A 22339-nucleotide genomic window follows, 5' to 3' on the forward strand; every position below is an offset into this window, starting at 1 on the left:
CTCAAAAGATAGAAAAAGGTTGCTAAAACAAACATCACACACACAAGAAACACAGGTGAGAGAAGAGGGGAAGAGGGCTCGCTAGGATATCGCATCCTATGCCTACGTATCTCGTCTGGAACGAGAATCAGAGCTGTCGTAGTTCAGCTCACGCACGCCGAAACAAGACACACACAAACACAGGCAAACATGGAACCCGAACGCCAATCGCTGGACTTACATCGGCTTCCGAACCAAACAAACACAATCAGGATACGGACAGCCAATCGCTGGTCTTACATCCATATCCTGACACACAGGAAGAAACAAGCAACAAGTTACTAAGGAGTCAGGCACTCGAGCCTAGCAACTGTCAAGCAAACGCACGCAAAAAGAAGAAAAAGGTTGCCCGGAGAGACCTCGCACGGTCTCCTGCCTACGTACCTCATCTGGTATGAGGATCAGGGCGACGCAGTTCCCCTGAACGGGAAAGAAATTCTAACCAGATACAAAAGGGAGACACACTACTAGGGAGCTGTACTCGAGCCTAGATGTTATCATGCATCATTGCCCTATGTTATGGTTTCTATCTACTTGCACAACAGCAAGCTAATCCTAACCAGGAAAAAGCAAAGCATGCAAGCATAAACAAAGCAAATCAAACATTCACAGTTAGCACACACTATACAGACAAATGTGGGCTCAATCAAGGGTTAAGTTGCAAAAGCAACACAACTCACTACGCCAAAAATGACTTTTAACAGCGCATCTTAGACAGCGCTTTTAAAAGAAAGCGCTGTCTAAGGTTAAAATTAAAATAAAACACGGAAAATGTTCCAAAAAAATAATGAAAGCGCTGTCTAAGGGGGGGTCTTAGACAGCGCTTTCTAAAAGCGCTGTCTAAGACCCCCCTTAGACAGCGCTTTTAAATATAGACCTTAGTCAGCGCTTTTGATAAAGCGCTGTCTAAAGTCTTTAAATTTAAAATCAATTTCATCTCTCTCTATCGAAACTCATTTCATCTCTCTTCAGGTCTCTCTCTATCGAAACTCATTTCATCTCTTCTCCTTATTCACTCCACTTCTCAGGGAACACTTCTCATTCTATCTCCTTCCTCCGCCACTCTCAAATCCAAAATCAATTTCCATCTCAAAACCCTAAACCCCCAACTCTACCAAGTCCCCGTCGAAATCACCGCCGACCTCCCCGTTAACCACCGCCACTCCCTCTACTCTTCCGGCTCCGTCTGTTTCATTACCCCTAGAATCCTCATCGTTGATCTTCTCACTAACAAACTACCTGCCTCAATTATCTCCGGACTCATCATCCTCAACGCTCATTCCGTTTCGGAGACTTCCACTGAAGCTTTTATTGTTAGGATTTTTCGTTCTCTCAATCGAAGTGCGTTTGTTCATGTTTTCTCCGATAGGCCACAAGCGATGGTTTCGGGTTTTGCGAAGGCGGAGAGAACTATGAAGTGTTTGCATATTCGTAAGCTGCATCTTTGGCCGAGATTTCAGGTTTATGTTTCGCAGGAGCTTGAGCAGGACCCGCCGGATGTTGTCGATATTAGGGTTCCGATGAGTAAGTACATGATGGGGATTCAGAAGGCTATTGTTGAAGTTATGGGTGCGTGCTTGAAGGAGATGAGGAAGACGATATTCCGGCAGATGATATTCCGGCATTAAATCCAAATGGTCTGGATCTTGTTTTACTATGTATTGTAAAATGTCATGCATGTGATTTTGACATTAAAGTTTCCTTGCGCTGCTGCGGTCGTTCACAAGAATTTGATGCAAATAATATGGTATGACTTCTTGGATTTCAAAATTTTATGTTTAGCAGAATTTATTGCTACACTATTTATATTCTCATTTTTGTTAGATTTGGTTTCCTTTGTCTACTTTGATTGATTGATAATAATGCCTTTGTTATAATTGAAATTTGATATCCCAATGACTGCTTCGCTGTTCTTATATCAGATTTGTCCCGTTTGTGATGAAAAGTTTGGGGAGGATGTGATAAGGACTGTAAAGAATTCAAGCTTTGAAATTACGCATTCGGTATCTTTTGCTTATCCTGGGATTCATGCACTTTAATTGTAGCATACTTCAGTTTTAGTGTAGGAAGGTTCTTATATAACTCAATTCAATTTGTTGATTTAACAATGTATACTTTCTTCATAGCCTGCTCTGAATATGGGAAAAAAACCTGCTCTACGGGGAAACAAACATGACAGAATGTTTGGTTCAGCTTTGTATGAACATGACATGACCAATGCCCCTGATGTTACTGCTGCAAAAAGGTATTACACTTATCTTCATCTATTTGTTGTAATGGTGGTATGCTGGTATGATGAAAAAGAACAAAGTTGAGGAACTCGAAAGATTAAGAACTCATTTTTTTCCTTTGCTGTCTTTGTTAATCTTTGTTCTTGGATATGTTATAATTACCAAATAAACTCATAAGTGTAATAGTGTATCTGAATTGAATATCATTGATTATGGAGAAGTAGTTCTATATCCATTGTCTCTTTTGAGTAATTTATACAGTATGCTGGAGTGTTTTTTCAAATTAGTTATTGAAATAAGTTTTATGACAGTATCTTCCTTAACACACTCTATACTGAAATTTCGATGATGGTTTTATGCTTGCAGCTTTGTGGGGGCAGATGCACCGAATACTGGCGGCAATGAAGGCAATGAACAGGATGTTGAAGAGAGAAGTAAGAGGGCTGCATATTTTCAAGAGTTGTTTATGTCAGCTTTATTCTCAGAATGATCAATAGGAAAATAGTTTTGATGGTTGTAAAAATTTACAGCATTGAGTTGATTCTGGTGCATGAGTTATTATTATTATAGGTTTATAACAAAACTTTAGCATATTGGATTGCTATGCTAGCGAATTGGATGGTTGGCTCTATTTTGGTTACTGAACAATTTAAATAGTCACGTATCATGGTAGTGGCAGATAATAAGAGGTGTTTTGGAGCCGATAGTTACTTTGCAAGATCTGGAACAAAAACCGCAACCGGTGACAATGCTTTACGAGATCTGCCAAAAGAATGGTAAAAAAGTTGACATAGAACAACAGAGAAATGGTGCCAAAAGCACGGCCAATGTCTATGTTGACGGAGAGTTGGTTGCATCCGCTTCCTCAGACCAAAAGGATATTGCAAGGCTTGAAGCTGCCAAGGCTGCCTTGCATAAACTAGAACGCTTACTGCCTGCCACTACCATGATACGTGACTGTTATGTCGGCATTGATGGTACCTTTGAAGTTGAAGCTGCAAAGCAGAAGTTATATGCAATTTGTGGGATAAAAGAGTGGCCTAAACCAGTATACAGGTAAACACGGCTAGCCTGGCACTATAATTCATTTATAGTCTTGATTTCATTTTCTGTGTATAAAAGTGTGTCTACCTGTCTTCTGGTTTCCTTGCTAGAATAACTTGAAGTTATATGGCAGGTTTGAGAAACCAAAAAATGACGAGGATGAAGAGTGTATTATTTTTTTAAAAATAGTGTTTTTGTTAGCTGGGACAGTTAAGTTATTGCTTGCATTTGAAGATTGCCTTCATATACCTAGTCACAAGGTCTAGGACACAGTAGAAACCTGCCTGTGGCATACAACTCAAATTGAAATATTATTGATCCCTTCCGGTGAATGGTTCACATCCATTTATAAAATCTGCCTTAATTATAAGAAAAATCAGATATTATTTCATCTAACCAAAAGGAGACAAACTTCAAATCATAGGATCAATAGTGAATTCTTCATAAATTTGGTTGATTTCTAAGTATTCAAAAGTAAATAAGAAACTTGATATATGCAACAATAATGTATATAACTGATGCTATTTTTTTCCTTCTTCAGTTCTTAACTGTAATAGATGATCAATGCTACATTGTTCTTTACTCTGAGTGTTTGGTTGGGTGTTTGGTTCTCTACATCCTTATCCATGACTGAGAGATTTAGTTATGCCTCTGCCCTCTTTTGGGCTATTAGTTTTATACATCTACAAAGAGAAACTCAACAATAATTGTTTTGGGGAGTTGAAATTTTCTACTATCTAATTAATCTTCCTTGTTATTTAAGTTGATTTGCTTGTGTCGAGCTTGTAAACTGATTTCTTGCTTCTCTATGATGTTTTACAGCATTGTGAAAGATGAAGGTACTCCTCAAGATAAGAAATTTGTCACTGCTGTACAAATAGCTACTCCATCTGCCACACTCCAAATGTCTGGAGATGAGAAATCTCGGGTGATGGATGCAGAGAACTCTGCAACTTCTTTGATGATTCGGGCCTTACAACAACACAAGTATGTGTGACAATTGTGGCCTCCCAAAGTACTGGTTGTACGTCTATGTTAGTTTTTGATTTGTGAGAAATAGATACCTGAGTGTAGTTGTAATTGTAGTCTATGTATAGTAAAATTTGATTTTGAATTATTCAATTTTATAAAATTGATTTTATTTATAAAATTATAAATTTGTATATATTTTGATACATTTAAGGCAAAATTGGTTTGAATTGGTATATATATATATTTGTTAGCCAAAAATTGGTAGAAAAAAGGCCAAAATGGCATATATAAAATGTGATAATTGTCTGTCAAAATCAATTTTATAAACCTGGAAAAAATGTGGTTTAAAACAAAAGCATCAAAAATTTTCGTATACCTTAGACAGCGCTTTTGTAAAAAGCGCTGTCTAAGGGGGGGCTTAGACAGCGCTTTTTGAAAAGCGCTGTCTAAGGTATACCTAAAAAATTTAAAATAAGAGGGTCTTATAAAGCGCTTTTGGCCAAAGCGCTGTCTAAGGGGGGGCTTAGACAGCGCTTTTAAGATTTAAAAAAGCGCTGTCTAAACCTTTAGCAGCGGAGGTTTAGACAGCGCTTTAAAGCGCTGTCTAAGGCTAAAAAAAGCGCTGTCTAAGGTCTTGTTTGTTGTAGTGACTGTGTCAGGGTGGTGTTAGCTCTTAACCCTGACATTGAGAGTCAGGGTGAAGCTGATGAAAGGTGAGTGAAGATTAGACTTCACAGCTCTTATCCCTGGCCAGGGAGAGCTTCAGACAAAGGAGCGTGTGTTCAGAAAGTGGGAACCCTTCTACACTCATGACTCTGACTCAACTGTACAACTGTACAAGATCTTGGGTTAATGTCCCAATGCATCAACACAGTGGTGTGAGCAGAGGGACGACTCAACAGAATAGCAGGAGGTGGACTACACACCTCTTGTATCTGCCAATTGCCTTAACAAAGGTCTTTTCCTGCTTGGGGACAAAAATAAACAAGCACAAACATCGCCTCTTAAGGAGGACTTCAGACAGGTGCCTGGCCAAGTAACAGGCCAGGTCTTCCAGACTACATGGAGTTAGTGATTCTACCTCAATTGGTTTACACAACCAAGCAGCAGCACACGCAAGTTCTTAAAGAACTGTTAGCAACTAATGTACCTGAAATCAATCAAATACAATCAGTACTCAGACAACCCAACATTAAACAGCAAAAGTCAACAGTTAATCTGTACAGTCAAACAACAATCACAATGCACAAAGGTGCAAGCCATGAGGCACAAGACCAAGTTTTAAAACCTACAAAACAAAGCCAAAGTTAGTCATTAACAAGCAACAAGTCAATTCCAATGGAAGCACATCACCAAGCATAAGCACTTGTGCTTTTAACCTGAAACACAACTCAAAAGTGAGAACCAAGACCACTAGGACAAGCCTAGGGTCAAAAGGAGGTGAAAAATTCAAAACAGCAAGTGAAAATTATCCAAAATCACAATCACACCATCAAGAACCAAATCCAATTGGTCTCATGTTTATATCACTCATCATCCTCATTTCAAGAACAAAATAGCACAAAACATGCAATTTGCAACCTCAAAGGACCAAACAGAATGACTCAACTCAAATCCATATCAAAACATTTCAATAAATTCCACAAAAATTCAAGCCTAAACAGAACACATTCAATGAGCATCATATCAAATTTCATGCTATTTGGACAAGAGGGAGTAGGGGAATTAAATTCATGAAGTCCAGACAAGTTCATACAAGCTCATACAAAGCATCAAAACATACATCAACTTCAACCAATCATAAAACAGTGACAAAACATGATAAATGAATGAGATCAAAGCCACGGCAACCTACAATATGTCTATAATACACATGCCAAATTTCACATCCATCCAATTAATAACCAGAATTTCACAAAACAAATACAAACATGTGTCACAAAAAGTCAACAAATGGCTAAACAGCAAATAAAATCCCAATCAAATAGGAAATGCCATCAAAAATTCCAGAAAAACTCACATGTATTCTCAACATCCATATGCTCAACCATGCAAAAATTCAACTCAATCCAATGTCCACAAGCATGGCAAATAAAATCATGAAATTGCACTAAGCATGGTGTGACACAAATTGTCACACCTCTATTCAAAAAATCATATCTCATCACCCAGGGACTCAAAAATTGAAAACCACATATCAAAATCACCAGAAAAGAGTCAAGAACATGCATGTAAAATTTCATGAATTTCTATGGAAGCATCAAGATTCTATGATCAAAATGGTGAAACATACACACAAAGCATACATTCAATCAAACCCTAGGAATTTTTAAAATTCACACGTGCACAAAAATATTAAAAATCACCATAAAAAACTAAACATCACAAGGAGAATGGTGAAAAAAACCTCATCAAATTTGGATTAAAAATGAAGAACTTATGAATTTTTAAAGATCATTGATCAAAATGAAATGAAATTGGAAAAAAGAAATGAAATAAAATGAAATTAATGGTGATAATGGCAATTTTGTAATTATCTGGTAAAGAAAATGAAACGCGGCGTTTCAATTTATTCAGTGGCGAAGCGTGATTGGCTGTAGCTCGCGGGAAACACCATTTCAAAAACGAAAGCCAGGCGCATGGATCAAACAGAGCTGGAAACGCGTTCTTCATCATTCATCAACATTCATCAATTCCAGAAAATCATCAAGAACATTTTCTAACTAAAATCATCGTGCCATATATCATTGGATTCGTCTTTCAACCTAGATCATGGATATGAACTTAATTTCTCCTAATCCTACTCATGCTTCACGGATCGAGCGAAATAAGTTTCACATTCAAATGTTCAAATCCAAATATCTCATTCAATTCTCAATGATTTTCAAAACTACAAGTTGCAGTGCACTCTATGATCAAAGACCTATAAGAACCATATCATGATTTAAGAAAAGGTTGAGATCGAATTCTGACCTTTTGGATGATGCAGGTGATGATTCGTGCGTTTCAAGGTCCCTAATGCCAAAACAGATGAAGATTGATGATGTAGAAGTTGAATGAAGTACGTGTCTCAGCTCAATTGTGCACCAGGTTGAAGAACTTTCAAGATGCCATGGATGATCAAGCTTTCAACAGTCCAATTCCTCAATGTTATGCCACGATTTTGTTGAAACAGATGTACACAAGCACTTGGAGATGATGGATCCAACAAGAAACAGCAAGAAGATTGATGAATTGCAATGAAAAATGATGAAAAAGTGTGAAAAGATTTGGAGAAAATTGAGAGGTTTTTGGAGGGAAAGTTTGTTAGATCTGAAATTGTGAAATGTCATTATTCATTTTCTGTTATGATTAATGTTTTATACCACATGCTAACCCAAGTGCTAATCACAATTAGCAAATCCAAGTGAAATTAGCAAAATGTAGTTTATGCATAAATGTCCAAAATGGCCTTTTGCAAAATCAGCCAATGCAACAGTAAAAACCAGTTCAAACAAGTCATATTTGTCATTTGGAATGTGTTGAAATTGGTTTGGTATGCAAAAGCCATGTATTTCACAAAATCACCTTTTTTCCCACCAATTTTCAAATGGTTCACTTGAAAAATGGACTTTTTATGTGAAGGTTTTCAATGAAACGTGATGATGCATCATGAAAGTTCATGTCAAATGTGGTTTTCTCAAACAAAGATCACCCAATTTGGCCTTTCCATTCAAAAGTTAGGCCACTTTAAATTTCAACATTTTCTGAAAATGATTTGATCATAACTTGCCAACCACACATGAGAAATTCATGTTCTTGGACTTCATGGAAAGGTGAGAGTAAGATCTACAACTTTCATGTTGAACAAAATTTCATTTGAAGCATTTTTGGACACGTAATTTTGAGGTGAAAAACTTTCCATTTTTGGCAGTTTCCAATTACAGGTCACCTGCTATTTTCGGAAACTTTTCATCTGACTTTATTTTCTTCATTCTTGATGTTTGAAATGCCAAATGAAACTTGTTTGGACATGAATGAAGTGTATCTAACCCTCTCCCACCTCCAAATCCATCATTTTAGGCACAGTTGACCACAGTTGACTTTTCTGACTGACAGATGAATTTGGCTATGCACTGATCAAGTTGAGCCTCAAACTCCTGATGAAATGGCTCAATGATGAAACCCTAGCTTCCATAAGCTCCATATAATCATATGATGATCCCCATATCCATTGAAAACCTCATCTCCTTCACAAGCCCTGATTGGCCCAATGCAGATGATTAGGGTTGACCAGTGGTCAAAACCCTAATCTCAAGGTATCTGATCAATCTCTTGGTGATGATGAAACCATGATGATGATGATGTATCATTTCAACCAAGATAAAGCTCAACCCCTCCTTGAGAATCAAGAAACCCTAATTTGAATCACACACCCTCAGATGATTAGTGATCAATTCAATGAAACCTTTAGCTTGAATTTCAACCTCTTATCTTCTGACCAAGACCTAGGAGGATGACTGGCTCAATGTAGCCACATGATATGCAATTATGCAATGCCTAATGACCTACAAATGAAATGCAATATGTTAAGCTAGTCCCAAGAGAGGAGGGCAAATTTTGAGGTGTTACAGTAGGCTGTACAATAATTCTAACTATAGTGAAATCTCTTTCGAGTCGAAAGGGGAGTGGAGTACCTTCGGAGTGTGAAGGGAACCACTATAAATTCTGGTGTCCTTTTATTTTCCGCAATTTATTTTTCAGCACTTAAACGAAGAATAACCAAGAACCGAAAACAAGCTCGAAGAAATTTTTACCACCTAATTCACCACCCCCCCCCCCCCCCCCCCTCTTAGGCGCATTTACAACTTACACCGAGATCATCCAACTTTCCTGCTGAGATAAGGTTTAGACGCATTTCTAGTACATGTCTTACTTCCTCCAACACAAGCTTATTGTCATTCTCTATGATCAGAGTCATTTTACCAATACCAACAATCTTGCTTGTGATGTGGTTTCCCATCTTCAACGTGCCGAAATATCCTCTTTGGTATGATGAGAATAATTATTCATGAGGTGTAATGTGGAAAGATGCTTCTGTGTCAACTATCCAAGTGTTTCCATCGAATGCAACATTTAGATAATTGTCATCTCCGACAAGGAAAATATTCTCGTCGTTCGAGGATACTTCAGTTCTGGTTCCATCTTCCTTAGTCTTCTTTGGGTTTACCAAATCAGGGTGGACTATTCCAGCCTGTTGATCTCTCTTCAAGGATTTGCACTCAGGTCTTTTGTGGTCTGGTTTGCCACCATAATAACAACTTATTCTTATGCAAGACTTGGATCTAGCTTGTGATCTCCCATAACCTCCTCTTTCACGATTCTCACTCCTTCCTCTACTATCAACAATGTTCGCTTCAAACTGGTTGTTGAAACCTCTTTCCCTCCATCTTAACTCTTCATTTAGTAAGGAATCTATACCATAATCCATGACAAGTTTTTCGTCTGGAGAAGAGTTACTAAGAGTGACGAATAGAGTGTCCCAACTCTTAGGTAGTGAACTTAGGAGTAGAAGAGTTAGAAACTCCTAATATATCTTCATGTCAACTTTCGTCATTTGATTCATGATACCTTTGAAGGTATTCAAATGCTCGATCATGTTTTGGCCGTCTGAGTACTCCAATTTTACCAGTCGACTGACAAGGTGAGCTTTGTTTCTCGACATCTTCTTTTGAATCAAGGATTCACATTTGGTCCACAACACATATGCATTGGTATAAGTTTACACATGCTCAAATAGACTCATATCTATGTATTTTATAATCATGGCAACTGCCTTCCGATTTTAGAGCTTTCATTTTTTTCTTCCTTCCCCACTGGATTATCCTTTTGGGAGACTGAATCATGAAAATCTTTGCAATATAGGTGTTCTTCCATCATCGACTTCCAATAGGTATAATTGTCAGCAATCAGCTTGAAGTCCATCATGACTGGTAGAATCCTCAATCTTAAGAACATGGGAAAACAGTTCCTTCAACTAGGATATTTTTATAAATAGTGTCGTACAATGGAAAAGTCTCAATGAGGAAAGGAACACTCACAAATTGGCTCACACTACTTAGGCGGACCTCACTACAATGTATCTCTCAATTTGAAAGGAACGCTCACAAATTGACTCATTATTTCTTTCCAAAGAAACTCTCTATGGGGATCACTTTTCTCTCTTGAGCAAAACTCTTTTTCTCTCTTGTTTCTTGTTATTCTTCTCTTATGTGTTGTGTTGAATTCTTGCTCATGGTCCTATTTATAGGAGAAGTAAGCCAAAAATGTCTTACATGCATGAAGACACCTGTCTTTTGCCTTCAATGCAAAGCACCAAGTGTCTCTTGCAAAGCATGCACCATAATATGCGTTGCTCATGCACTACGCCATGTGTACACAATACATGTTGCTACTTGGCATCACATGCAACCTTCCATTTCGTCAAATATATGTTGGCCATGTGGCAATGGCTCGACCCCACAAACATTACATGTAAACGTACAAGGCTTTCATAGAGTGTAAGGTAGATTTATAGTTTGTTTGGATGAAGTATTTTAATGAAGTGAAATAATTTTTTAAGAGAATTTAAAATGATTTGACCAAAAATTATTGTTTTGATAAAAAAATATAGAGAATTATTAAAATAATATAAATTTATGAATTATTTAAGTTAAATTTAAAAAAATTAAAATAGCACAACAAAATTTAAAGAATTTGAAATTTCTCTTTCCCTTTATTTAATATGTGGTTGTTAAATTGTTTATTATTAATTTTTCAAATTTTGCAAGATGATAATCATATTTTATAAAAAAAATTAAATTCATCCTTAAAATTTTCAAAAAATTACAAATAAATCACTGATAATTTACAAATTTTACAACTTGTTCCATTCAAAATTTCAAAAATTGCAAATTGTTCCTACTTTTCATTTTTAAATTTGACCAAATTTTTTAAAATTTATGAAAATGAATCCAAAAATTTAACAATGAATTATTTCAATACTCTATCCAAACAAAAAAAATAAATGAATTTTAATTAAATTATATTTAAATTGTTTATCCTTATATTAAGCTATCTTCATATACTCTCCTAACCTTAATTCAATTGAGGAAACATTTCTTTGATTCAGAATTCAACTATTTGTCTGTTTTAACTAATAAATGATTTATTTTGAATATAAACACATTGTTAAAATTTGTCTATTAGTATAAACTAAGAAAAACCCATTTGAAGTTTGAACCTTTCTACACCCATTGGAGTTTCTTTAGTATGCGCGTTTCCATTCCAAATTCAAAGGTTGAACCAAGACAGAAGTTGCCTACTTTTTCAAACAATTGGTATTTTAATCTTTCCTGTGAGTGAGACCTTAACTGTTATGACTGACTTCAGAGAGTCTTCTTCTGACTCACTGCATATTATTGATCCCAGCTTGCAAAAATTTGGCAGACATTGAAACAAAGAATTTCAGCAGCGTGTTAAATTAGCTAGGGCCAGTCACCGCCATCAATGATGGCCCCCACCTAACAGCTAAATATAGAAATTTAAAGAGATGAGTTTGCGCGTTTTAGAGCTAATCAAGTCAAAATAAAACGCAAAAACAGAACCATCTAAATATCTAACTTTGATAAATTTCAAAGTAAATTCCGACCAATTCCCTAGGATCCGGCGAACATTGTATTTTTTATGAATTTATAGTAAACCGTTAGAGCTTATGCTAAGTCAACTAGGAGAATAATATAATCTTTTATAGGCAATCATACATGATTTTTACTAGAATAATCATGTTTTTATCTATTATTATCTAAATCAACCACATTTCTCTCATAAATTCCATTATATCTAATAAAAAAAATTAAACAGTAAAAGAGAAGGTCAATAGGAGTAAAACTCTCTTAAATTTGGAAGAGGACGTCAATAAAATATTTTTTTTTTAGAATTTAAATGGAACGCCAATTAGATTTAAATTCCCTCTTAAATTTATATGGAACGTCAATTAAATTAAAACCACCTCTATAATTTAAAAGGGGATGTCAATAAAATTAAAGTCCGTTATTTATTTATTTATTTAGTTAATTTTTAATATATATTATATTATATAATATTATAAAATTTATTATTATTTTAATATAATAATATTTGGAGATCATATATGAATTTAGAAGACATGCAGGAAGTGAATCAATAAGATGTTGTCGTTTGGAGTACAAATATACTGATTATTTGTATTCACTAATATGGAGATGCACCGCAGGGATTGAGAGAAATTTCAATTTGGCATGCTTCAAGAAACTCGAAGTCCTTTGAGATGCTTTGCTCAATACCACAATAGTAAAGTCGCAGACCAATGGGATTATAATGATTGGACATATATAGAAAAGCAAAGTGTCGTAAAGGGAAGTGTCACCATGAATTGGCATAAACCGTTTTCGATTGATTTCTTGTCTGATCCCAGATATTTGGTTGATCTATGCCAACAAGTTTCATGATCAAACACCCAACCTCCAACCCAACACATTTCTTAGGCTCAAAATCCATCCCAAAACAATTACCAGCAACACGTGCCACCCACACAACCATAATACCAAGAACATACCTCATACCAACCCTCATTCCAACAACCAACAATTTTTTACCAGTCCCAATACCAACAAAAAACCATCATACTCTTACCAGACATACAACATCGAGAATGCGAAACCGACGACCACTTAATTCGACCAGATCGTAGAAGTTAATGTACAATGATATTCGTACATGTAATGCAAATATTATTATATTAAAATAATAATAATAAACTTTATAGGATTATATAATATAATATATATTAAAAGTTAAATAAATAAATCAAGAAAATGATGTTTTAATCCAATTCTTGACCCCAAACAAATTTAAGAGAGAGTTTTAAACTAATGGGTGTCCCCATATAAATTCTTAAAGGGGTTTTAATCTTATTGACGCCCCCTTCCAAATTTAAGAGGGAGTTTTAATCCTATCAATGCCTTTTTTTACATGTAAATTTTGTCTTTTTAAAAATTGGATATAATGGAATTTACGAAGGAAAGATGGTTGAATTAGATAATAATGAATTAAAACATGTATTCTAGTAAAAAATTCATATACATAAACATTTTCTTAAAAATATATTTTTATAATATTTGATGAATTATTCGTGTAATTAATTAAAAAATATAATAATATTGTTATAAGATATTGACCTTTTATTAAATTAATTTTGTTAATGGGTTGAAAATAATATATAATTAAATAATATAATTAAAAAAATAACAATTATTTTTACATAAAAAATAAGAATAATATTCATTTTAACTTTTTTTTCTATAAAAAACAATAATTCATTTTAAAACCGATAGAATAATAAACTATACTCATGCTTGATTGTTACGCGTTTGATCAATTATAGACACATTTTTTTTAAAGTCAGTAATATTAACTTGTTTTCAGATCAAAACTGTGCTTAAAGATACTAGTACAACATTTCAATAAACAATTAATCATATTTTTTATATGTGATTAACTAAGTATCACACACACATATATATATATATATATATATATATATATATATATATATATATATATATATATATATATATATATATATAAAAGTTTAATTGAAATGTACTGATAGTGTAAAAATATTTTACACTATCAGTTAATCACAACCATTGATTTTTTTAGAGAAGTTTGACGTTTTCTATAATCACATGTAGAGTAATCCAAACGGATGATTGTGAGGTATTGGCAGTGTAAATTTTTTTACACTGACAGTGCATAACAATTAATCTCTCTCTCTCTCTCTCTCTCTCTCTCTCTCTCTCTCTCTCTCTCTCTCTCTCTCTCTCTCTCTCTCTCTCTCTCTCTCTCTCTCTCTCTCTCTCTCTCTCTCTCTCTCTCTCTCTCTCTCTCTCTCTCTCTCTCTCCTCTCTCTCTCTCTCTCTCTCTCTCTCTCTCTCTCTCTCTCTCTCTCTCTCTCTCTCTCTCTCTCTCTCTCTCTCTCTCTCTCTCTCTCTCTCTCTCTCTCTCTCTCTCTCTCTCTCTCTCTCTCTCTCTCTATATATATATATATATATATATATATATTATATATATATATATATATATATATATATATATATATATATATATATATATATATATTATATATATATATATATATATATATATATATATATATATATATATATATATATATATATTATATATAATATATATATATATATATATATATATATATATATATATATATATATATATATATGAAACATTTTCTCTTTTAATAACCTATTTTCTTATAATGTAATGTAACTGGTGCCGGCAGGTAATTTTACTACTATGCCAAAGAGGAAGAAAGTTAAAATGCCAATAACTTACGATAAAAATACAACTATAATAGGTCTATAATGTTGGTCTTAATTATATAGTTTTTTTTGCTGTGTCAAAAAAATACATAACATTTTTACTTGTATAAGCGAAATTTGTCCCACCACTTGTCTACAGTGGTATTATTTGAATGATTTAAATGTATTTTTCTTCTTCTTTTAATTTGAACATTTTAAATAATTGATTTCTTTATTATAAAATACTTTTTTTGTCCCTTAATTTTAATTGTAATTGAATTTGCATCATTTCCTTTTCAATTTTATTTGTGTCAATTTCATTAATGAGATGACAGATATTATTTGGATCATGAGCAATTCATGATATTTTAATTTTTACATGGATATTTTAATTTAGAAAATATTACAAACATTTTTTAAATTAAAAAAAAACAATTTATAAAATGCTGCAAAACAAAATAAAAGGTCGAAAGCCTAATTCCCCAATTCACATCCTTCGTTCTTCCGAAGTGAAAAACCCTAATCCCCCAATTCACATCCTTCGTTCTTCAGAAGTGAAAATCCCTAATCCCCCATTGACACTCATCCTTTCAAAAGAAGTGCAAAATGCCTAATCCCCCAATCACATCCATCGTTACCCCCTTCGTCTAAATCGTTCAAGTGTGCCTATCATCCAAATTGAAGAACTGAAGTTGTGTTTCAGAGTTTTGTGGTTTGACGAAGATGAAGAACTCAGGAAGTCAAAAGGAGAGAAAATAATGGGTCAAATACTGTGTAAGTTATGTATCTTTGTCCTTGTGGTCCCGTTAGTTTAGTTTTGTTAATGTATTCTTGTGGTCCCGTTTGGTTAGTTTTGTTAATGTATTCTTGTGGTCCCTGGTGTTAGTTTATGTTTGTTTGATTTCATTTTTGTCAATTTTTTCTCAGGCCAGCTAACACTAATAAAATTAGGTTGAGAATACATCATATGGAAAAATTAGTTGAGACACCTGTTAAGTGGTATGTAAATGGGGAAGTTACTGAGATGAACTGGAGTTGGATGTCGATTATATGCCATACATGGAATTAGAGGATATGATTAAGAGTGAGGGTTACGTAAATATAAAGTGTTTGTGGTATTGGAACTCTGCATATAGCTTTTCTCGTGGTCTTAGACCCTTGAACGATTATCAGGATGTACTGCAATTTTCAAAAGATATTGTAGGTTATGATGTAATAGATGTGTATGTGAAGCATAGTGTGGGGATTCTTAAGATTGTTGATGATAGCGAAATAAATGCTAATTAACATTGAGGATGACAGTGAAGATGATGTACAATGCATTGAGTTTAAAAGTGCAGATGTTACTAAGGATGAATGTGAATTAGATGCTAACATTGAGGTTGATGATGAAGAAACACCTAATGGTGTTGCTGAAGAAGTTACTACTGATCCTAATATTGTTGCTGAAGAAGTGACTAATGATTCTAATGTTGATGTTAAGAATGAAACTACGCAAGAAGGTAATGATGAGGATCATGTTGCAAGTGAGAGTGGTTTTAAGGATAATGAGTTTCAATTTAGTGAAGAATCTAAGGAGAGTGACATGGATTGGACTAAGGTACTTCTCCAAGAGACTTTAGGTGAGGTTTCTAGCTGCCAAAACAAGAAAGACCAGGCTGAGATGGTTCATGATGAGAGTGAAGATTCAAAACATTTATATACACCTCTAGGAAATGATGATGATGAGGAGGAGAAATGGAGTACCCTACCTATAAGTCTGGTCAGAGAATGAAGTTTCATCTAGGGATGATGTTTACTAACAAAGAAGTGATAAGGGATGTTGTCAAGGACTATGGCATGAAAAATCAGAAGAATGCATTCATTAAGAAGAATGACTCCAAAAGGATTGTGGTTAAATAAACTGATGGTTGTAAGTTCTACATGAAATTTAGCAAAAGGATTGGTCACCATTTTTGGCAAGTTGAGACTTTAATTGAAGATCATACATGCCATAGGATTGACGACAACAGAAGTGCAGAGACAAAGTGGCTTTCCAACATGTTTGTGAACATCCTTAGACATAGTTATCATATGAAACCATTAGGCTTCATAGCTGAAGTTGTTGAGAAATGAGGAGTGAAACTATCACATGATCAAGCATATAGGGCCAAAAGGAAAGCAATAGAGTTGGTTCAAGGGGATGGTATTGAGAAATTCACCCATTTGAAAAGTTATGGACATGAGTTATTGAAATCAAATCCAAATAGTATTGTTGTAATACAATGTGCTGATAGTAATGGCAACCATGTGTTTGAAAGAATTTATGTGTGTTCAGAGGCTTGCAAGACAGATTTTGTAAAGACCCGTATGCCTATTATTAGGTTGGATGCATGTTTCTTAAAAGGGGATTATTGTGGACAATTAGGGAAGGATTATGGTGGACAATTTATGTTTGTTTAACGTCTTCATTTCTCCTATCATGAGAGCGTTAATCATAGTGATTGTAGTTCCTTGATCAGAGTCTCTGCCTTTCTCCATTCACGCTGCTTCATCAATCTCACATAACCATGTATCCTCCTCAACTCAAGCTTTTTATTCAACATTTCTTTTTTTCTAGTCAGGATGAGTGATAATACTGCTTACCTAATGAGTGATTCTAAGAGAAATACTTATTTTGTTGTGGGAATGAGGTTTTCCCCTGATTCTCATATCCCTCCCTTAGCTCACGATCACACGGGCCAAGAAGTTATCTACTTATCTGATGAATTTGATTCAGAAAGGATCTAGATATACCCTTATTGAGGGAGTTTTTTCATTCATCTCTTTCGAAGCCCTTTTACCAGATGATGGTGAAGGAGAAGACCATATTGAGGTTCCTATACCCCCTCACATTTTGAATGAGGAGGAAAAACAAGCTAACAAGCGAATGAGGGAACGTGCTGATGATTTCATCTGGTGTTGCATATCGACAACAAGTAAGCCATTAATGTTGCAAATAATCCAGTTCTACATGGAATGAGTAAGCATATTGAGACTATATTTCACTTTCTAAGGAAGAAGATAAATCAGGGTGAACTTGAATTGAGACATTGCTCAAGTGAAGCACAGTTGGCCAAAATTTTCACCAACAGAATGAAGATCAACAAATTCCTAACTTTGAGAAAGAAATTAGGAATAGTTCAGATCGATTAGCTTGTGTTTAGCCATTTAAATTATAAGAAAGTATGTTGTGATATAATCCAAGTTAATTAGGTAATTGGTTAACAAGTTAGTTAATTTGTTATGCTTGCTATTTGGGTTTAAAATAACTTAATGTATATAAAGTGATTCTACACTAACAAACATAAAAATCTCAAAATAAAACTGCCTAACAACAAAAATCCAAGAGTCATTTGGCCGTAATGTCTATTACCCTTAATACTCTATGCTTTGCGCCAAATTTGCATTTTTAAAAACTTAAAAGGCCATGGATTCATTACGTCCATAATGCAAATTCACTTTCTGAACCCAAGAGTCAAGTTGAATAGAGACACAACAGGTTGTTATCAAAGTGTCGTGGCCAGTGAGTTGGAATAGGGCGCCATGATGGGGTCAGGGTGGGGCGTCTTTACCAGGGACTTGTAGTTTGTGGTTATTTTGGTGGGACCGAGGAGTATGTTTCCGAGCTGTTTATAATAAAACTCATGGACATTAATAAAAACAAAGTTATGTTAAACAGAGCAGTAAATTTTTTTTGAGTAAAAGAAAATCATATAGATACTTAAATTAATACCAAAAAAAAATCTTCATCCGAATTGAATACCAAAAACAATCTTAAATTGTATCACTCCCATGTTATTATTATCCTAAACATTGACATTTGCTATGTTTGAAATATGGACACAGAACAAACTATTAGGACTTCTTAAAAATCTAAGTAGGCAGGACAAAGGATTCGGTAGAGCAATCACCTATTAATTAAATCACCACCCACTCCATTAATCAAAAATACCAAATTAATCTAGAAATATTAGTGTGAAACAAATCAATCTTCCATTTCCTTGAAGTGTCACAAATTCCATACTACCATCTATGTGCTTTGACAAGTTGACTATACATGTATTCTTGTATTTTATAAACTACATTACTAGTCATTAGTCAACTTTTAGCAACAGTTATCTGCAATACGTAAAAACTCACACGTTAAATAATTGCCCTCTCTCCACTATAAATTGAATGTGACCATTCATGTTTCCAAATCACTAGCACCAATTACAACATTCTTGTTTCATATATCTCAACAAAAAAAAACCAAAATGGCTTCCAAATTATGTAATCCTCTCTCAATATTTCTCATTCTCTTATTTGCTTCTATAGCATTCTCAGACACCATTAGTCCAAATCCAATAACATCTACCTCGCCCGGAACCGCATGCAAATCGACCCCGGACCCAACGTATTGCAGATCCGTTCTCCCTCCTCAAAACGGAAACGTTTACGATTACGCGCGATTCTCCGTCAAAAAATCACTATCGCAGTCCCGAAAATTCTCAAACCTAATCAACATATATCTCCAGCGTCGCTCCACGCTCTCCACCACTGCTATACGCGCCCTCCAGGACTGCCAATCGCTCAGCGACCTCAACTTCGATTTTCTTTCGAGTTCTTTTCAAACCGTTAACCGAACGACAAAGTTTCTTCCAAATTTACAAGCTGACAACATCCAAACACTACTTAGTGCCATTCTAACCAACCAACAAACATGTTTAGATGGTCTTAAAGACATTTCTTCCACGAATGGACTCACAATTCCAATTTCTAACGACACAAAACTCTATAGTGTCTCTCTCGCTTTCTTCACGAAAGGTTGGGTTCCAAGAACCAAACCAAAAACCGCGTTTCATAATAACCTGCATCCCGCTTTTCGTAACGGACGTTTACCGCTTAAAATGTCGAGCAAAACACGCGCGATTTATGAATCCGTTAGTCGGAGAAAGCTTCTTCAGAGTGATCAAGTTGGCGAGAATGTTGTGGTGAGAGATATTGTGACGGTTAGTCAAGACGGAAGTGGAAATTTCACAACTATCAATGATGCTATTGCTGCAGCTCCAAATAAATCTGTTTCTACTGATGGATATTTCTTGATCTATGTTACCGCTGGTGTTTATGAAGAATATGTTTCTATTGATAAGAAAAAGACTTATTTGATGATGATCGGAGATGGTATCAACAAGACTATCATCACCGGAAATCATAGCGTTGTCGATGGCTGGACCACATTCGGCTCCCCAACTTTAGGTAATAATACATTTTTATCTAATGATCAATATCAATATATAGTCGGATCCGTTGACATCATGTGTCAAAATCTTAATCAATCTAACTGTTGAATTATCTAATACTATGATAATCATCATGTGTATAAAATTTTATATATTTATCTAATCATCATTTATCACTATGTTGTAGCTGTGGTTGGGCAAGGATTCGTCGGTGTTAACATGACGATCCGTAACACCGCCGGCGCGATAAAGCACCAAGCAGTAGCGGTTCGTAACGGAGCAGATTTATCAACCTTCTACAGTTGCAGTTTCGAAGGCTACCAAGACACATTATACACACATTCCCTACGACAATTCTACCGAGAATGCGACATCTACGGAACAGTCGATTTCATATTCGGAAACGCAAAGGTTGTTTTCCAAAACTGTAACCTCTATCCACGTCTTCCGATGACCGGACAATTCAACGCCATAACAGCACAAGGAAGAACAGATCCAAACCAAGACACAGGTACTTCAATCCACAACTGTACAATCAAAGCTTCCGACGATTTAGCTTCCAGCAATGGTACTGTTTCGACGTACCTAGGAAGACCATGGAAGGAATATTCTAGAACTGTTTACATGCAAACATTCATGGATAATGTTGTTGATAATTCTGGATGGCGTGCTTGGGATGGTGAATTTGCATTGAGTACTTTGTATTATGCTGAGTTTAATAACACTGGACCAGGGTCTAATACTGATGGAAGAGTGACATGGCAGGGTTATCATGTGATTAACGCTACTGATGCGGCTAATTTTACTGTGTCGAATTTCTTGCTTGGTGATAATTGGTTGCCTCAGACAGGGGTGTCTTATGCTAATAACTTGATTACTAATTAATTATTGTGTTAATTAGACACATATAATGTATACTAGTACTATACTAGTACATTGACACATTCACTTTGTTCTTTGTAAAATAAGTTGGTGATTATTTGTGCATTTCTTGTACATGATGATGCTGGCAAATGTTGAAAGTGCATTGTTTTATTTTATTTTATTAATAATGTGATTTTTGTTATAAAGCAAAATTTGATTACTATTGTTGATTGAATGTCCCTTTTTCTTTTTTTACAATTATTTAGTTATTATAGCACTTTGTTCAACTTTTTACCATGACTACTACTTTAAGATCAGATTTGCGAGACTTTAATGCATTATACCCTATTTTTGACTTCTTCAATCATTATCTATTAATGAATAGCTCAAAGTGAAAATAACTTTCTTTCAATTGACGCGTGGGCCAATGTAATTTGTTGACAATGTCTCACGTTTTTCATTTATTTGATTGGTGTTATGAGTTATGTTTTGAAGTCTTAAAGACGGAAGTATAAAACACAAAAAGGATACTCCATGTGTTTTGTTAGAGAGATGTCAAACTCAAACTTATCATGACTTCTTCCTCTCGACTCTAGGGTTGTGGGAACATCTTTTTTTTTGGATCTTTTTTTGATTTTTTTCCTCTTTGCAGCCGATTAATTGTGGTGATTATCTCAGATGTTTAGATCTGGGTAGTTTTTTTAGCGGTTTTAGTAGGTATTTTTGTTTTTTGCTTTGCATTTGTTCGGGTGAAGAGATTAAGAGATGGAGAAACATTCCTCTATTGAAAGAAGAAGAAGAGGGGGTAATACCATGTTGGGACATCAATTCAAGATTCAACATGAGGGAGCGTTTTCATTCTTGGGGTTTTTCTTTATGAGCAACACATCTTGTGAGAGACACATCACATACTCACACAAAACCTTAAGGTGATAGGTGTGTGAGTTCTCTCACTTATAAATGCTCAAATCTCAACTTTTCTAGTAAACGTGGGACTTTCCCACACTTTGTTTCTCAAAGTTCTTAACTCACACTTGCTTTTCCTTAACACTCTCCTTCAAGTGCGAGTCTATCCATAATTTCCCCCTCAAGCAGAATCCCTTTCATCCACTTACACTTGTACCACCGTTGACACTTTTCAACGGGACACCTCTCACCCACCACCCGTGGGGAGTACTTTCGATACAAGGAAGTCGGTCCCTCACTTGAACCAAAGGCTTATGATACCACTGTTGGAACATCAATTCATGGTTTAACATGAGGGAGCATTTTGATTCTTGAGGATTTTCTTTATGAGCAACACATCTTGTGAGAGACATATCACATACTCACCTAAAATCTTAAGTTGATAAGTGTGTGCTTTCTCTCACTTATAAATGCTCAAGTCTCTACTTTTCTAATAAATGTGTGACTTCTCCACACTTTATTTATCAAAGTTCTTAACTCACACTTGCTTTTTCTCAACATAGCAGAAGGGGATGAGGTGTCGGGGTGGAAGTTTTTCAGCGGACTCTCGCCGGAAACTCTGGACAAAAAATAGTTTCAATGTGAGAGCATTCATTAACAC

At 35.1% G+C, this 22339-nt stretch overlaps 3 protein-coding genes across 3 annotated transcripts; all 3 read left to right on the forward strand.

Annotated features, from left to right (window-relative positions):
- The first annotated feature begins 971 nt into the window (after nt 1–971).
- Nucleotides 972–2950, forward strand: LOC127132651 (uncharacterized). Its single transcript, XM_051061612.1, has 4 exons — nt 972–1786; nt 1962–2042; nt 2166–2284; nt 2637–2950. Exons 1-4 carry the CDS (start codon nt 1784–1786, stop codon nt 2758–2760), a joined length of 327 nt encoding a protein of 108 aa, XP_050917569.1. The 5' UTR covers nt 972–1783; the 3' UTR covers nt 2761–2950.
- LOC127129749 (ribonuclease 3-like protein 2) lies at nt 2781–4425 on the forward strand. Its single transcript, XM_051058873.1, has 3 exons — nt 2781–2816; nt 2944–3326; nt 4137–4425. Exons 1-3 carry the CDS (start codon nt 2781–2783, stop codon nt 4309–4311), a joined length of 594 nt encoding a protein of 197 aa, XP_050914830.1. The 3' UTR covers nt 4312–4425.
- A 14451-nt stretch (nt 4426–18876) lies between these two features.
- LOC127132652 (probable pectinesterase/pectinesterase inhibitor 41) lies at nt 18877–21007 on the forward strand. The gene is made up of 2 exons (XM_051061613.1): nt 18877–19924; nt 20096–21007. Exons 1-2 carry the CDS (start codon nt 18943–18945, stop codon nt 20791–20793), a joined length of 1680 nt encoding a protein of 559 aa, XP_050917570.1. The 5' UTR covers nt 18877–18942; the 3' UTR covers nt 20794–21007.
- Nucleotides 21008–22339: the final 1332 nt, after the last annotated feature.

Source organism: Lathyrus oleraceus, chromosome 3, assembly GCF_024323335.1.
Source record: "Lathyrus oleraceus cultivar Zhongwan6 chromosome 3, CAAS_Psat_ZW6_1.0, whole genome shotgun sequence".
Lineage (NCBI taxonomy): Eukaryota > Viridiplantae > Streptophyta > Magnoliopsida > Fabales > Fabaceae > Lathyrus > Lathyrus oleraceus.

Coding starts and splice junctions, on each gene's coding strand:
- LOC127129749 (XM_051058873.1), top strand. CDS start 2,781: ATGGTTGTAAAAATTTACAGCATTGAGTTGATTCTG. Junction 2,817..2,943: donor ACAGCATTGAGTTGATTCTG/GTGCATGAGTTA, acceptor GTATCATGGTAG/TGGCAGATAATAAGAGGTGT. Junction 3,327..4,136: donor TGGCCTAAACCAGTATACAG/GTAAACACGGCT, acceptor GATGTTTTACAG/CATTGTGAAAGATGAAGGTA.
- LOC127132651 (XM_051061612.1), top strand. Junction 2,043..2,165: donor GCTTTGAAATTACGCATTCG/GTATCTTTTGCT, acceptor CTTTCTTCATAG/CCTGCTCTGAATATGGGAAA. Junction 2,285..2,636: donor GATGTTACTGCTGCAAAAAG/GTATTACACTTA, acceptor TTATGCTTGCAG/CTTTGTGGGGGCAGATGCAC.
- LOC127132652 (XM_051061613.1), top strand. CDS start 18,943: ATGGCTTCCAAATTATGTAATCCTCTCTCAATATTTCTCATTCTCTTA. Junction 19,925..20,095: donor ATTCGGCTCCCCAACTTTAG/GTAATAATACAT, acceptor ACTATGTTGTAG/CTGTGGTTGGGCAAGGATTC.